This window comes from Myxine glutinosa, chromosome 3, assembly GCF_964187855.1.
Source record: "Myxine glutinosa chromosome 3, kmMyxGlut1.1, whole genome shotgun sequence".
Classification (NCBI taxonomy): domain Eukaryota; kingdom Metazoa; phylum Chordata; class Myxini; order Myxiniformes; family Myxinidae; genus Myxine; species Myxine glutinosa.
Genome location: NC_136263.1, coordinates 144,773,790 through 144,790,488, shown reverse-complemented (window position 1 = coordinate 144,790,488; position 16,699 = coordinate 144,773,790). Strand labels below are relative to the sequence as shown.

The 16,699-nt window shown below is 42.8% G+C and overlaps 1 protein-coding gene across 2 annotated transcripts in view; it reads right to left on the bottom strand.

Annotated features, from left to right (window-relative positions):
• Positions 1 to 5,493: 5,493 nt before the first annotated feature.
• CHLSN (cholesin) overlaps positions 5,494 to 16,699 on the bottom strand; it is a 174,558-nt gene continuing 163,352 nt past the window's right edge. For both annotated transcript variants that reach the window (XM_068109985.2, XM_068109984.2), the window contains 3 exons: positions 16,131 to 16,212; positions 7,103 to 7,226; positions 5,494 to 6,443 (listed from right to left, as the gene is read on the bottom strand). In XM_068109985.2, coding sequence (XP_067966086.2) covers positions 6,391 to 6,443; positions 7,103 to 7,226; positions 16,131 to 16,212 — 259 coding nt within the window. In that variant the 3' untranslated portion in view covers positions 5,494 to 6,390. The remainder of the gene's footprint in view (positions 6,444 to 7,102; positions 7,227 to 16,130; positions 16,213 to 16,699) is intronic.

Below are 16,699 nucleotides of genomic sequence, written 5' to 3'. Positions count from 1 at the left end.
GAACCATCTTACACTCTCCGTGTCAGGATTGCTGGTCTTACTTTCTGTCTCACTCAAACTATCGCTACCGGGCTAGCTTCAATCTCTCTTTCTTACAAACAAACAACAACACAACAACATGCATTTTAAGGCCATTTTCCCTGCTAGAGCGGGGTTAGCCTTGCGGTCCCCATGGCAATCTTCTCCATTTTGCCCTCTTTTCTACATCTCCCCTTGTTAACCCCCTTGCCCGCATTTCTTCTTCCACCATCTTTAGCCAAGTCTTACAAACAAACAAATAACATACACGTTTCTTATTCATTTTAACTCATCACTTTAATATTCCCTCTCTCTTATTTATCTTTATGCAGTTATTTTATTTAAGGCCTGGCCTCGATGAAGACTATATAGTCCGTAACTGGAGTCTTCAACATAAAAAAAACTCAAACTTCAACTCATTGTACGCGCAACGCAATATATACGACAAAAAACTTTTTGCCCCACGCACATGAAGCTAAAAGCCGGGTTATGCAATAAGTTCACTTTGTCTGTCTGTCTACAATCAGTTTATGATTGACGAACTACTTAATTTCAGTTGAATGTTATATTTTGAGCATGGATCGGAACACGAACCTGCATTTTAGCAGTATTTTGGTGCCGAATTTGGCAAAGTATAAACATCTCGTCCCGATCACGCATGCGCAGAGTTGGCAGAGAGTTGGCATTTCAATTGGCAGAAACGAAAAAAAAGTTGCTTCAATCGGTAAAGAGGTTCCAGAGAAAAACATTTTTAAACGTTTTTTGTCGATCCAATATGGCTGCCAACACGCATACTGTATGGATCAAACGTTATCCGGGGCTCACATCTTTGTAAGCACCATGTCAAAATCAATGCTTGCAGTTATAAGTGGCGGTTATTGGGATGGACCAGTCATATGAAATATTTTTGATAAAAATGCCGAAATGTGACGGAATCGACATCGCAACGGGCGGCATCGTCCTCAGAACAGGCAGCATGGGATGGCATTGTCATCAGAACAGGCAGCATTGGATGGCATCGTCCTCAGAACAGGCAGCATGGGATGGCATCATCAGAACAGGCAGCATGGGATGGCATCGTCATCAGACCAGGCAGCATGGGATGGCATCGTCATCGTAACAGGCAGCATGGGATGGCATCGTCATCGTAACAGGCAGCATGGGATGGCATCGTCATCGGAACAGGCAGCGTGGGATAGCATCGTCATCGGAACAGGCAGCGTGGGATAGCATCGTCATCGGAACAGGCAGCGTGGGATGGTATTGTCATCGGAAAGGGTGGCATGGGATGGCATCATCATCGGAAAGGGTGGCATGGGATGGCATCGTCATCGGAACAGGCAGCGTGGGATGGTATTGTCATCGGAAAGGGTGGCATGGGATGGCATCATCAGAACGGGCAGCATGGGATTGCATCGTCATCGGAACAGGCAGCATGGGATGGCATCGTCATCGTAACAGGCAGCATGGGATGGCATCGTCATCGGAACAGGCAGCGTGGGATAGCATCGTCATCGGAACAGGCAGCGTGGGATAGCATCGTCATCGGAACAGGCAGCGTGGGATGGTATTGTCATCGGAAAGGGTGGCATGGGATGGCATCATCATCGGAAAGGGTGGCATGGGATGGCATCGTCATCGGAACAGGCAGCGTGGGATGGTATTGTCATCGGAAAGGGTGGCATGGGATGGCATCATCAGAACGGGCAGCATGGGATTGCATCGTCATCGGAACAGGCAGCGTGGGGTGGCATTGTCATTGGAAAGGGTGGCATGGGACAACATCGTCATCGGAACAGGCATGGTGGGATAGCATCATCATTGGAAAGGGTGGCATGGGACGACATAGTCATCACAATGGGCAGCATGGGATGGCATCGTCATCAGAAAGGGTGGTGTGGGATGACTATAATGGGCAGCATGGAATGGCATCGTCATCAAAAAGGGCGGTGTGGGTTGACAGTCATCGGAGCAGGCAGCGTGGGATGGCATAGTCATCAGAAAGGGCGGTGTGGGATGGCATCGTCATTGGAAAGGGCGGCATGAGATGACATCATCATCGGAACGGGCAGCGTGGGATGGCATCATTTTTGGCACGAGCGTTGTTCGTTACCCGACATAACTGCTCGCAGTCACAAGTGGCACATCCAGTTATTATTATTATTGCCATGCTGTTCTGCTTTTCCATCAGGCTCGACAACAACAATATGACGCAACAAATAACAGCACATAACTGAGCTTCTAAAGAGATGTGTGGAAGCCTTCCTAGTCCGAAGGCCATAACAGCTATTGTTGAACTTAGTGCGGGCTGCATATAAGCTTAGTGATCTGTTTATAATTTAACCAGCATACATGCAGACAAGTAATGTAAGTAATCATTCTGATTTTCTGACTTGTGATTGAAAAGCACGACACTCCGAGTCAACTTTCCCATTTCCTAACGCTCACCATACTACCAAGCACGGTCAATGACAAAACAAAATGTTCACTTATTTCACCACTTTTTATCTCAAAATGTTAACAGTTTTTAAAAGGCAATGGTAATACAAAATTATTCGTGTGTGTACTCTCTTTTTTATCTCAAACTACAAGGGTGTACTAAGACTATGTACTAATAATCTAAGATACAGACCACGTGTGTGGTGGCGAAGCTCGTCGTTCCTGTCTTCATGTTCATTACCTGTCAAGACTGATACCATCGCTAGGCCGCTAGGGAGCACAACCTGGATGGTCGCCTCTGCAAGTGCAGGAATTTGTCATTTGTTCAGGTGCCGGCGATAGCTCGCATTCACTGTGGGGTCTTTAACGCCCACCAAATAATGCTCGAAAATGGGACACCCAGTTTCACATACATCGAGGGCCGAAGCACCAATTGATGAATTGCCCGACATGTAAACACCAAGATGGCAGTTTATACCTGGGTCTAGATTTTAACCCATTTAAAGCTGGACAGCTCAGAGGCAAGCTTGCATACTGCAACATTATCCTTCCAGCTCTTCCGACCTAAGTAGCCACGTGAAAATACTGAACAACATATCACCACGAGGGCCGGATCAAAACACGCCGTGGCCATGTCCTGGATCAAAACACAACATGGGATTAAGAGTAGGAAAGATGGCTACGAGATGTAGAAAGTTGAAGTTGCAGAGCACGACAAACAATGCGCTGATCAGCAGTTTCATGTGTAGATTTGGAGTTGTGAACAAAGCATGTCCAATGCAATTCAGCTTTCAAAATGGTTTGTACTGTCCGATGATAATTAGTTTATCATCGCAATATCTTCGCCATTCAAGACAGTGCACAGACCCCTACATCTAATCATTTGCTGCGGGTGCAGCTGTGATGCTGATGCGGTGTCCCCTGCAGGTCAGATAAGAAATTTGAAACTTGTTCATGGTGCCGGCGATAACTCACCCACTCTTCACGAAGGACACCGTGGTATGTTTACCGTTCACCAACTAATACTGGCAGATGGGATGCCCAGTTTAACGTCCATTTAAAAGATGGTGCACACATTGACAAATCCCCCTACCCACGAAACCCAGGATGATAGTTCATAGCTGGGCCGAGATTCGAACACGGGCTTAACAGTTCAGATGCGAGTGTGCGTACAGACTCCCCATGATTCTGGAAGTAGAAAAGAAGAACGTTTATTTTTCGGATAAAAAGCACGGGAAAAAATTGGTTAGTAGTAGTCTAGTAGGAAGACTAGGTCCCCCTGCACCCCCCGGAGATATACTTCTAATCAGTGTTTCTAGATTGGAAAAAATGTGTAGAAAATGACTAGCTATGGCCCCAAGCTGAAAAAATGTCCCACATACCATTTTTATGCAAATTACTGCTGCAAATTTTATGCAAAATTATGCAAATTTTATGCAAATTTTTGATGAGGAGTAGAGTTGAGGGGTCTTTGAGGGCTTCATCGAGGTGCTCTCGGTTGCAAGACTGGGTCATTCTGAGAAGCACAGCAGGGTCAGAGATCATGATGTTCTCCTCCTCAGTGAATCTCTCCATCAACAGCCTCTCCATTGCCTCACACACTGTTTTGAGGCAAAAGAGGGACTTTGCGTAGGCCTTTCCACTGAGAACACCTTTGAGAGATCCACTTGTTACTAGTTGTGCCTCAAAGAGAATCTCTGCATATCCAGAACCACGCATCTTGTGTCCAGTGAGCATCCCGATGTAGTTCATGGATGTGTGGAAGGGTCCAATCGTTACTACATGACTAGCAAATTCATTTGGCCAGCGCCAGATGATGGGAAGGGCTTTCATGCAGACACCCAGATCAAATGTATTCAGGACCCATCTCTGACCCACCTCAGCAGTTGCTGCCTCGGAACGCTTCAGTAGCTCACGAACAACTGCGTTGTCTGTGATCGGTCTGTGCCTGGTGCCTGCATGGCATGGCAATGGCCTGCAGCCTGTGCCTGGGCTAGGGGGTTTCACCTCTGCAACTGGTTCTCCCCCACCCAGCAAATCAACAGTCGACTACTGCACGCCTATCCACCAACCGATCACAGACAACGCAGTTGTTCGTGAGCTACTGAAGCGTTCCGAGGCAGCAACTGCTGAGGTGGGTCAGAGATGGGTCCTGAATACATTTGATCTGGGTGTCTGCATGAAAGCCCTTCCCATCATCTGGCGCTGGCCAAATGAATTTGCTAGTCATGTAGTAACGATTGGACCCTTCCACACATCCATGAACTACATCGGGATGCTCACTGGACACAAGATGCGTGGTTCTGGATATGCAGAGATTCTCTTTGAGGCACAACTAGTAACAAGTGGATCTCTCAAAGGTGTTCTCAGTGGAAAGGCCTACGCAAAGTCCCTCTTTTGCCTCAAAACAGTGTGTGAGGCAATGGAGAGGCTGTTGATGGAGAGATTCACTGAGGAGGAGAACATCATGATCTCTGACCCTGCTGTGCTTCTCAGAATGACCCAGTCTTGCAACCGAGAGCACCTCGATGAAGCCCTCAAAGACCCCTCAACTCTACTCCTCATCAAAAATTTGCATAAAATTTGCATAATTTTGCATAAAATTTGCAGCAGTAATTTGCATAAAAATGGTATGTGGGACATTTTTTCAGCTTGGGGCCATAGCTAGTCATTTTCTACACATTTTTTCCAATCTAGAAACACTGATTAGAAGTATATCTCCGGGGGGTGCAGGGGGACCTAGTCTTCCTACTAGACTATAGGTTTAAGACGCAAGAGGGCGCTCGACATTCAAGAAGCAACATTTCCAGCAGCTCAACCAAAAATAATCTCTGAAATAAACCAAACTTGCATGTGAAGAAGAGTATGCAATCCACATTGTCGAATATTTCAAATTATCAGCGATGTACAGCTGTTATGTTTTATAGGTTACCATTTACACTGTATTGACAAAAGTATTGGAATAGTTACGAATTATGCGAGGTTATTAATTACCAGCCATTTCTTTTACCCCAAATAGGGTTCCACAGTCACCCAGACTTTGGACCAAATTTTATTCGAAATCGCGTCGGACATTGCACCATTTTTCCTCCACCGATGGGAAACTGGTGGATCGTGCTCTGCTGACCGTGGCCCTCAGGTGGCATTACAACACATTGCAGAGTGTTCCCAAGCAAAAAAAATTAATTTAAAAGTTCCTTTTAAAATCAGCTTGATCAAACCCCGAAATATTTCAACTGATGCAGAAATGGAACAATCACAGTTGAATAATTTGTCATCATGGCAATGTGGAGAAGGTAAAATTGATATAAGCTGATTCTGTTTCTTACATGTCACTCAAACTGCAAACATTTAAGTCTGATTTATAAAAATGCTCTGGGAAGGGCCATTTACATCCATTAATGAGGATGCAATGGCGTTGTGCACGTCATAAGAAAAGGTATGACAAAAACCGATAATGAAGTCAACAAACAATGGCATTAAAGATATTCACGTTATGATGATGAGAGATCATGAGAAAAGCAGATCAGGAACCTCTCTCTCTCAATCTGCAAGTGAATAATGTACTGAGCAATAAAAATCTGCACAACTGATTGGGAGGAAGAAGATTTAAGCTTGTTTTACTGAGTGCAGTCAGTCGGTGAAAATACAGCATGTATTTTCCACCTATCAGAGAATCAGGTCCATGATGGGTTGGGAATATTTGATGCCACTATCCTTTCGCTTTGGCGTTACTGAATATTAACCTCGCTCTACATTTAGCCACAAGAGGGCGATGCAGTTCAGGTGACACGTCGGTCGTGAAACCGATTTTCAAAATGCATATATGAAAAAAACATTAGCGTTTATAGGTGATCGAATATAAAAGGCACAATCATTTTTCTGCCAAACACTTCATTTTCAGGATGTGGTTTTGCATGTTGAGAGCTGGGATTACGACAGTGCATCCAAAACATCCCTGATGCGCCCCGGGTCAAGATCATCTTCTGCAGAAACAATTTAAAAAAAAAAAGGAAAAGGAAAATTAGCTCTCAAAAACAAGTGAATGAGGTGCGGTTAAACTTTGTTACCATGGTTTTGTACAAGTGAATAAGCAAGGATATTATAAAATACATGGAACCACAACACACCATGAATTCACCCACCCGCACCTCTGCCCACCCCCACCCCTCCTTTGGTGCTGTTAATTACGGTTCATGATTCAGGCACCTGGGCAAAGACAGCGTCAATGAGCCATGAACATGAACTGGTGGCCAATTATTAAAAGCTGATGATGACCGAGTAGCCAAGTTCTGCGTGATCAAGGTTGCTTGCTCGTGTAAATTTCCAAAAAATTGGTTGCAGAATGTAAGCGGGCCTGCATGAAAGGGCATATATAGATGGTACGCAGGTGTTTCTGTATTTGGCATTCATTACTGGGATTAAATGCACGATGGGAAATGCAAAATCCCAGTGGCTTTTCATCAACCGTCCCTGCATGTCGTGGTAAAGGTTGGGGCTTAACTAAACCCAATGGAATTCTCAGAGCATTACCAGCACAGACTGAAAAACCAAACAGATTCCCCAAAAAATCATGGCAGTCGGTTACGTCGAGTTTATGTACACTGCTAAGGTAACACTCAACATTGGTTTTACCCTCATTTACCTTGTGATTTACCCTCTTGAAGTTGTTTCAGAAGCATTTTCCCCTTCTCAATGGTCTCGTTACGAGCAAGGCCGTTCAGTGGTTTTATGTACTCCAACAGAATGGAAAAGTAATCTTCAGGCACCTGACGGTCAAGTAGAAAAGTAAAATAAGTTCAAACAATAGCGTGGTTAACCTGTACTGTACTTTGTCATTTGATAACGAAATTTAATCTAGATCATCACTGTGGAGAAACAGCAGCTTGAAAACACTCACCTCAACTCACATTTCACTCTATTTATATCTTGCTTACGGAAATTTACCAAATTCAAAACTTAACAAAATATTACAAAGCACAGCACATGACCTCATCCCTTATAAAGGAAAAAGGAGAACGACGATGATGTATGATTACCTTTTTTAACAGTTGTTACTGCTGTTTAACACTAAACTGAAAGGGAGGAAACCCAGGGTGTGCTCAGTTACCATGCAGCGAGCTACTGCTTTCCAAGCCAGCCATTTCTTAACGGTTTTGAATGGAGTGCTTGCTCGAATGCTCAAGCCACTTGGCGAACGCTCGACAACAAACTTGGTAACTGAACACACCCCCAACATTATTGAGGCCCGAGCCTAGATCTACTGTAATCCATATAGCCAAGATGGGGATAATAACGTGACCCTTCCTGCTGCTCCCGTACGCAGTGGGTGTATTAGTTTATTAAATTCTCTTAACTTCTCCGAACAAAAAATATATGCACCATTAAGCAGCAAGTTCAACCTCAAGACACTAATATATCCCTTGATACTCTACAAAATATAAATGATGTGTCTTTTTCCGATTTCCGATTTATAAAGTAGGTAATGTTATAATGAAAAGTCGAAATCTTCTTCTTCTTCTTCATGTTTAGCTGTGACGTCACAAAGTTGACTGCCATATCCGTACTGTCTACGGGTAATATAGCAGTATGATTTAACTCAAACAGCGACTAATCTCAAATTTCTACAAAAATGACTTGTCAATGCATCCTTGGCATTGTAGCAATACAAACCGAGATGGTTTCATGCCATAACAAAGCCCAAAATATCAGAGGGTTTTCCAGAAATTGGACCCCAAGTGTGGATCCTAAAATACCCAAGTGTGGATCCTGAAATACTCAAGTGTGGATCGGCATACAAAATGTTCGTGTTTGTGCTCGGAACATTTTACAGAACAATGTTATAAAACAACAGGGATGGCTAGATCTTGTGGTTATCTGCCACGATTGAGAGTGGATGAGAGGGGATGTCATCCCCACGATTAAGAGGGAAAAAACAGCCATCGCAAAAAAAAAAAAACCATCTCAATCAAGCTACCAGCATATGGACACAGGCAATTTGAGCGATTAATCAAACAGCTATGTTGGCCAACTGGTGACCGATCTCACCTTGCAACTGTCGCTTCCTCCCCCTCCATTGGGGCAGGACATCGACATGGCACGGATACAACACAGCATGGACACGACTGTTGGTCACGGCACAAACACGAACACAGACACAAATGGCATCCCAGGAAAGTACAAAACAGGCTGATCCTGTAACATGTATTAAAAACAAACAAAAAAAAAACATACAGGACACCGGCAAGCTTGCTATGGAAAGACAATGCGTTTGTCACCCATTTGGTCAGCGTTGTCCGAGTCAGCCAAATGCTGTGTCGTGTCCGTGCCATATTTATTCTGGAGTACTATGACTGATTTATTAATTAATATAAAACCCCTGATTAACCGTAAATTGAACTGAAAAACAAAACCTACCAATCTGTAGTGAACATGCGACCGGCAGTTTAATCTGCACTATGACCACAACACCGCCATCTTCACTAACACCATCTTTGTCTAAATCGCTCGCACAAGGCTCGAAACGATACGGCTCCACAACTTCCCCAAAAGCGTTCCCATTACTTAATTTTGTATCCAAATCGTTTCTTCAAAATCCCACTTATCAGTTTCAAAATAACGAGAACCTTCAGAGTTGCTAGTAATGGTGGAATCAGTATCGGAATCCAAGCCTGACAAGCAGGTTATCAATGTAAACTGCCACAAGGATCAAGGTGAGTTCATCGTGTGACGTCACTGGCGAAATCTAAACTCGACACTTTAGGGCTATTTTCGACATTTTGTGATTGGCAAAAAGAAAAAAAAAAAAAAATTCCCCTCTAATTAGACAATGATTAATGATTTTCAATGGTTTTTAGAAAAAACTACTTTGCGTTTGGGTTCCCCTTCAAAATCTCCATAATCTCCATATTTGTCCCCAATGATCCTGATCTAAATGTACTCTCTCAACTAGCTAGAAAAAAAATTACCTCCACAAATAAAGGTGAATTGCTGACCTCCACTCTGTTGCTCCACTGACTGTGAAATCGCCTCTCAATGTCTCCGCAAGTATGTTCTTTCCCCAACTGAAGACGATAAAGTGGCGATCTATAGGGGATAATATAAGATATAAAAATCTGATATCATCCCCTATTCTGATGATCATCATCATATCATCATATCATCCCCTATTCTCCGGCAGTTGCAGGAGAAGTACATGGAGAAGAGGAGGAAGTTTTTTCTTGGGTTTGTTGATCTGGAGAAAGCATTCGATAGGGTTCCACGCGAAGTAGTGACATGGGCATTGAGGAAGTTAGGAGTGGAGGAATGGCTGATCAGAGTAGTGAGGGCAATGTACAAAAGAGCGCGCACAGCTGTAAGGACGAAGAACGGGAACAGTGGTGAGTTTGAGGTGAAGATGGGAGTGCATCAGGGGTCGGTACTAAGTCCACACTATTTGTAGCTGTGATGGAGGTGCTGGCTCAGAACGTAAAGGAGGGTTTACCGTGGGAGTTGTTGTATGCAGATGATCTGGTGTTGATTGCGGAAAGTATGGATGGACTGAAGGAAAAGATGAACAAGTGGAAGGAATGTATGGAGACAAAAGGTCTGAAGGTGAATATCGGAAAGATGAAGGTAATGGCAAGTGGTAAAGCATGTGGTGAGGTGGAAAGAACTGGGAAGTGGCCGTGTGCTGTGTGCAGGAAGGGTGTCAGAGTGAACTCCATTCAATGTACAATGTGCGCTGAGTGGGTTCATCAAAAATGTAGTGGTCTAAGAGGGTCATTCACCAGTGTGGCAGTTACATTCACATGTAAGGTGTGCACAGAGGGAGCTGCAGATGGAGGAAATGTTGAGTTGGATCTTGGAGACGGCGTGAAGCTGGAAGGTGTGAAAACATTTTGCTACCTCGGAGACATGCTGAATGGAGAAGGTGGATCAGACTCGGCAACGGTTGCCAGAGTGAGATGTGCATGGAAGAAGTTTCGGGAACTGAGTGGCGTGCTGATGAGGAGGGGAGTGTCGTTGAAACTGAAGGAAAAGGTGTATGCTGCATGTGTGAGAAGTGTTATGATTTATGGGAGCGAGACATGGGTAATGAACGTAGAGCAGTAACGAGGGCTGGAAAGGGTGGAAATGCGAATGGTTCGGTGGATGTGCAGAGTATCGTTGAGAGAGAGGAAGACAAATGATGAATTGCGAAAGATGATGGGAATAGAGCCTGTGATTGATGCTGTGAAGAGGAACAGGTTGAGATGGTTTGGTCATGTGTTGAGGAAGGATGAAAGTGACTGGTTGAGAAGAGTGATGGAAATGAATGTAGAAGGAAGTAGAGGACAGGGCAGGGAAGACCGAGAAAGACTTGGCTAAAGATGGTGGAAGAAGAAATGCGGGCAAGGGGGTTAACAAGGGGAGATGCAGAAAATAGGGCAAAATGGAGAAGATTGTCATGGGGACCGCAAGGCTAACCCCCGCTCCAGCAGGGAAAATGGCCCTAAAATGCATGTTGTTGTTGTTTGTATCCCCTATTCTGATCACATATCTTTTCTATTTCCACAGACTCTACTCTCCTGTTCACCCACAATTTTCAAAACTCAACCTGCTTGCCAAATTTTCTGTCTGCTTACATGTTGCTTGTCTTACTGATCAGTTGTCTATGTCTCTACTTATCACCTCTGCCACCAAAAGTGGATGGAGGTTTCGTTTTCACTCCTGTTTGTCTGTCTGTGAGCAGGATAAGTTATGGACGAATTCGGACAATCATTGATGGACAGCTTGGGTGTGACAAGGAAGAATAGATTCGATTTTGGTGAAGATCAGGATCCGGATATGAGAATTTTTCTTAACGATTCTTCACCATTTAGTGATAGGACCAAAAAATTTATATAGCACTATATCTATAAGTTGTGGACAGATTATGACAAAACTTGGTGGATGGGCTGGGTAGGTGCCAATAATAAACCGGTTCGATTTTGGTTCAGGTCTGGATCCAGATCCAACCTATCAGTGGGATACAAAACATAAACTCTGTTCACCCTGGCAGAGGTATGCTCTTTATTGAGTGCCATTCTAGTTCTGCATTCATTCCTTCACCATTTCTCCACTCTCACTTGAAAAGGAGCTCGTTGTGTCAACATCACCCCTCTGCTGCTATTCAACCCTTCCATGAGCATCAACTTCTGGCTATTAATACTTATTTTAATGGGCACAATTTATCTCACCTCCTTGTGGAGTCTGCCACAGCAGGTGCATTGGCCCAAATCTTTCACAAGCTGGCTGAGCAGGCTCAATGTTAAGCAAATTTGTACAGGAAGCCAGTGACAACCCAGCAACTCTTTGTAAAAGACAAAACAGGCTTTTTGACATTCACCAATAATGCTGGCATATGGGACACCAAGCTTAACATTAATCCAAGGGACAACACACAATCTGATTACTCATCTTTCCTGCAAAACAGTTCAATGCTGGGTTGATATTTGAACTCAGAGATGACAGTGTGAATGCGAACGCACGCACACACTTTAATTTATACCATACTCGCTGGATGCACCCGGCGTTGCCGGGGTTATTTTTGAATGAATTTAATCTTCTGTACATAGGTCTGACGCGAGCCCAGTATCAGTTAGTGCTCAACGATTCCTTGTCCTTTCTTCTGTCGGGCCCCGCGAGAGAGAATTTTGAAAGCATGTGTTGCAATCAGTCAGATATTCCTATTAAGTGCATAAGTTGTACTTCAAGAGAATTTTGAAAGAAGAAAAAGATTTATTGCGAAATGGGCCCAGCCTGGCTGAGGCGGCCTCGACCGGCCTCGCCACCTAGCCGATAACCTTCCCGGGGCCTGCCCCAACATTTTTTGTTTCAGAGGTTTCCTCCTATCTTTCACCGTTCAGGAGATTAGCACGTGCAGACAAACAAACAAACAAACAAAAACTTTATTTTATATATATACAAGCTGAATGCACCCGGCGTTGCCCGGGCTCTTTTTGAATGAATTTACTACCATAATTCAGCTTTTATTCACGGCCGTAGAAGATTGACTACGATAATTTAGCTCAGCTTTTAATTGTGAAATGGGCCCGGCCCGGCCGAAGCGGCCTCGACCGGTCTCGCCATCTAGCCTATAACCTTCCCGAGGCCCGTCCCGACATTTTTTGTTGCAGAGATTTCCTCCTATCTTTTACCGTTCAGGAGATTAGCACGTGCAGACAAACAAACAAACAAACAAAAACTTTCTTTTATATATATAGAAGATAAATAATATAATAATACAGATAGAAGATATAATGATGTAAATATAAATAAACATAGAAGAAGAAGAAGATAACCTGGTGATGTCCCTATGACAGTCCAACTCCCCCCCCTCATGCTTTTCTCCACTCCCCTCCCACCAATACCCCTCCCCATCTCCAGCAAGATCAAGTAGATAAACTGATAGATTGAATTAATGTGGTGCTGATGGGTCAAAATGGCCTCCTCCAGTGTCAAATATAATTGCATACTAAGGAAAGGAGGTCCTGTAGGTTTGCGTTTCAGTCACAGAATAATTGTCCAACATGTCATATTACACACAAAAAGACTACGTCATTAACTGGCGTGGACTATGAAGCCCTGTTACAGGAAAAGAATGTTTTCAGAGTTCAGGGATTCAGGGCGGCAATTACATCTGGCATGTATGTATAACGCACGTAGAACAAGTCTCTGTTAGATTTAAAGGGCTAACACTAATAGTGGGAAGCACAAGGAAATTAGGGAATGTTTTGGAAAGGGGGGTGAGGTGGGGGTTGAAAGACAGCTATGGGTTGTCAGAGGTGAGAGGTATTTCATCCTGCTTGAGTTCTGCATCTTGTTCGAATTCATGTCAGTGCTTCCCCCAATACGAGTTGCCTAGTTGGCAGTAGTACAGCAGAGCTGAGAACTGCAGACTCATCAATTTCGCTCACGGGTCACAGAGTGGGCAGACAAAACCACAAGCTGTGTTGCGAGTCCAGCTGGGAATCAAAACCACTGTAGTTGATTGTAAGCTTGTTTGACATTGCAATGTGATCCTCAAGCACTAAAGGAAAAAAAACATATCTACACACTATTTACTCAAATAATATGAGCTCTTATGCGTAACTTGAGAAGTGTAAAGACAGATGAGTAAACAAATAGCTCATCCATGTGGGGAATGTTCCGCAAGTGCAATGTCATGAGCCAATCATAAATGGTGATGGATGATCAAGAAGTAAAAAAATAAACAAAAATAAACATGGTTACTCAAAATACGATTATTTCATACGATTTCTTTATGAAATTAAAATAATTATTATAATTGCAACTTATCACCAAATATGTTCACAATAATGTACGGTGTGTGCTGCGTGTCTATAAAATCACTGGAAGGCACCAGAAAATTAGCCATTCCACGAGCCTCGACTACCGGTACGTAAACACGAAAAAAATCTTTATATCCATTTATAGTTGCTCATTATTGTTACCCTGCGGTTTACGGCCTGGGCTTGCTCGTTCATTCTCGTCATTCAATCAGACAAAACTACTCAACCATCTTCCTGATTATTAGAGGAATTTTGTAAATGCTGAGACATCACTTTGACCAACGTGATAAGTGTCAAAATGGATCACATCACTGCTGCATCATCATCAAACAAAATGTCTATATTTTTCCACAGACTCATTTTTTATGAGACTTGAAACTTTGCCTTCTTGACGGGCGACTGCAAACACCGAACACATCAACGACTGAAGAGATATAGGCAGTGAAAGAGTATGTTGTACTTTGCTGTGGAGACATTGACCCAATTAAAGTGGTAACCAAGAATTTAAATTAGCTGCAAAGTTTTGTAATGTTTTTTTGATGATAGAAAACTGAAAAAAAAAATTAATTGGAAGGAAAAGCAAAGAGGAAGTGCAGCAGTAGTTTAAACACGAAAGGAGTCTGTGGTAGTGAGTAGAAAACAAAAACAACTCAATTAGGAACATTGTTAAAGGAGGCCGACAGAAGGAAAGCTGCTCAAAAGTGGAAAGGCACATGACCTACGACGTCATCATTATCAAATTATATGCAGCAATAGTGCTAGATGACATTTGTAAAGTTACGCATCGATAGAGTAAGTGGTTTCGGAGAGAAATAATTATTTAATATTTTCCTTCAATTATAGCCTGGACAGACAGACAGACAGACAGACAGACACGCAATTGTAAAACACTGTCTCCGATTGTGCGAGCAGACGGGCCAATAAAACAAAAGATGTGCTGAAAGAAAGATACCTTTTAGCACCTTCACGCTTCTTCGAAATAGGTGTTCCACACAATAAGATTGGATTCCCTTATAATCCTATTGGATGGTGAGGAAAAGATTGAGAGTGCAAATTCAATACATCTCGCTTCCGATTAAATAGGAAGGTTTGCTGCTCCTTGTCGTTCCTGTTCTACCGTTCTCGCTTGCTGTTATTCATGTCATGCACAGAATTAGTATTTGTCCTTCCACGCCAAACCCCAGTTCAGTTTGTTTTGCCTGCTTAACTCATTTTGAAATTCCTCGGGAGCATTCATACAGCAAGCATGGAGATATTATGAAAAGGAAATCAATGAAAAATATGACAGATGGTAATTTCAGCACAATCATATTAGTCAGGTTCGCTATGTTAACAAATATAATTTCGTTCAAAAATTTTGGAGATAAGCAAAACTACATTTTTGGAATATTCAGAGCATGAGGAATCCAAAAATCAATGTTGGCATTTGCGTAGACACCTTTGCAAAAATGACACTCAGGACAGTGATGAAGATAGTCAGATTCACTATGCTAACAAATATAATTTCGTTCAAAATTTGGGAGATTAGCAAAACTATACATTTTTGGAATCATCAGAGCATGGAGAATCCGAAAATCAATGTTGGTATTTGCACAGACACCTGCATGGCCGCCATTTTGGCTTTTCAAAATGGCGGCCATAAAATACATATTTTGCGCTATCTCGGCTTCGAGTCAACCTAGAGACTTAATTAAATATGTTAATCCCATCTTTTCTGGGTCAAGGAATCCAATAAAGGTCTCAAAATAGTGCTCAGGATTATAGAAAAGCAACAAACAAAGGTAATTGAAAACCATTCTCTTTATATTTGTGATATAACTGTATTACATAATACATGATATTGCAAGTCCTTTGAAGTTATAGGTATGGGTTTATAAAGCAAGAAAGCAGCCTTGTTAGTATCTGATTGAACTATAAGTCCTATACGCAGGATCTAATAGGTCTATACCGTTCAGGAATATCCTTTTACAGATCTTCATCAATGTCCTGTCATTTCGCAAAGGTGTCTACGCAAATGCCAACATTAATTTTTGGATTATTCATAATCTGAATATTCCAAAAATGTATAGTTTTGCTAATGACCAAAAATTTTGAACGAAAAAAACATAGTGAACCTGACTATTTACGGTACTTGAGCCATAGCAAGGCAACGGATTGGGAACTCATTTGGGACAAATGGAAGAATCAAAAGGTCAAAAGGTGCTGCAATTAAGTATCCATCCAAAAGGTCTGCAACACTTTATCAGATTCTGCTCCAATCAAAGCAAGGCAAAACGTTGTGAATACCCAGAGTTAAATGTAAAATAATGTGAAACGGGAGCAGCAGGAATTATACATCACACACCAGAGAGATATTGTATCCTGGAGGGTACCACCAACCTGAGAAATATTGAACATGTTTTTCAGGAGCCACACTTGACGGGTCTTGCTGAACTTCCAATCATCCTTGCTCTCCTTCCACCTGCAGAAGGGGGGAAATAAATAAATACACATCCAAGCACAAAACACAGTACAGATGGTCACACAACACCAAACACCGTGAGCACGAGGATTCAAACTCACTCGAATGTATTCCAAAGAAGCATGCAAAACTTACTTTCCATGTACGAATTATTCAAGAACACCTGGAGCTTCGATCTCTCCACGGCATCAAAGTTTGAGTGTTTTCCCGTTCGTTTCTTTGTCAAATTTCCACTGGGTATTTTGTTGTGTATGTGTTATTGTGTGTTTCTATTTGGTTTTGGTTTTGTAGTTGTTGCAAATTTGTGTGTAATTAGTCGTTTTTTTGTTCGCGCCTCGTGCGCCTCGGTCTCTCCAGGCTCCCTCCCCCCCGTCAGTGTTTTGTGAATATGGGTTCTTTCCTTCGTAGTATTTGCTTGTTTCTTTGATTTTCTTTTCTCCCCCTACCTCTCACGAACATCTTACCCTTTGTCCAGCGTTTTTAAAAC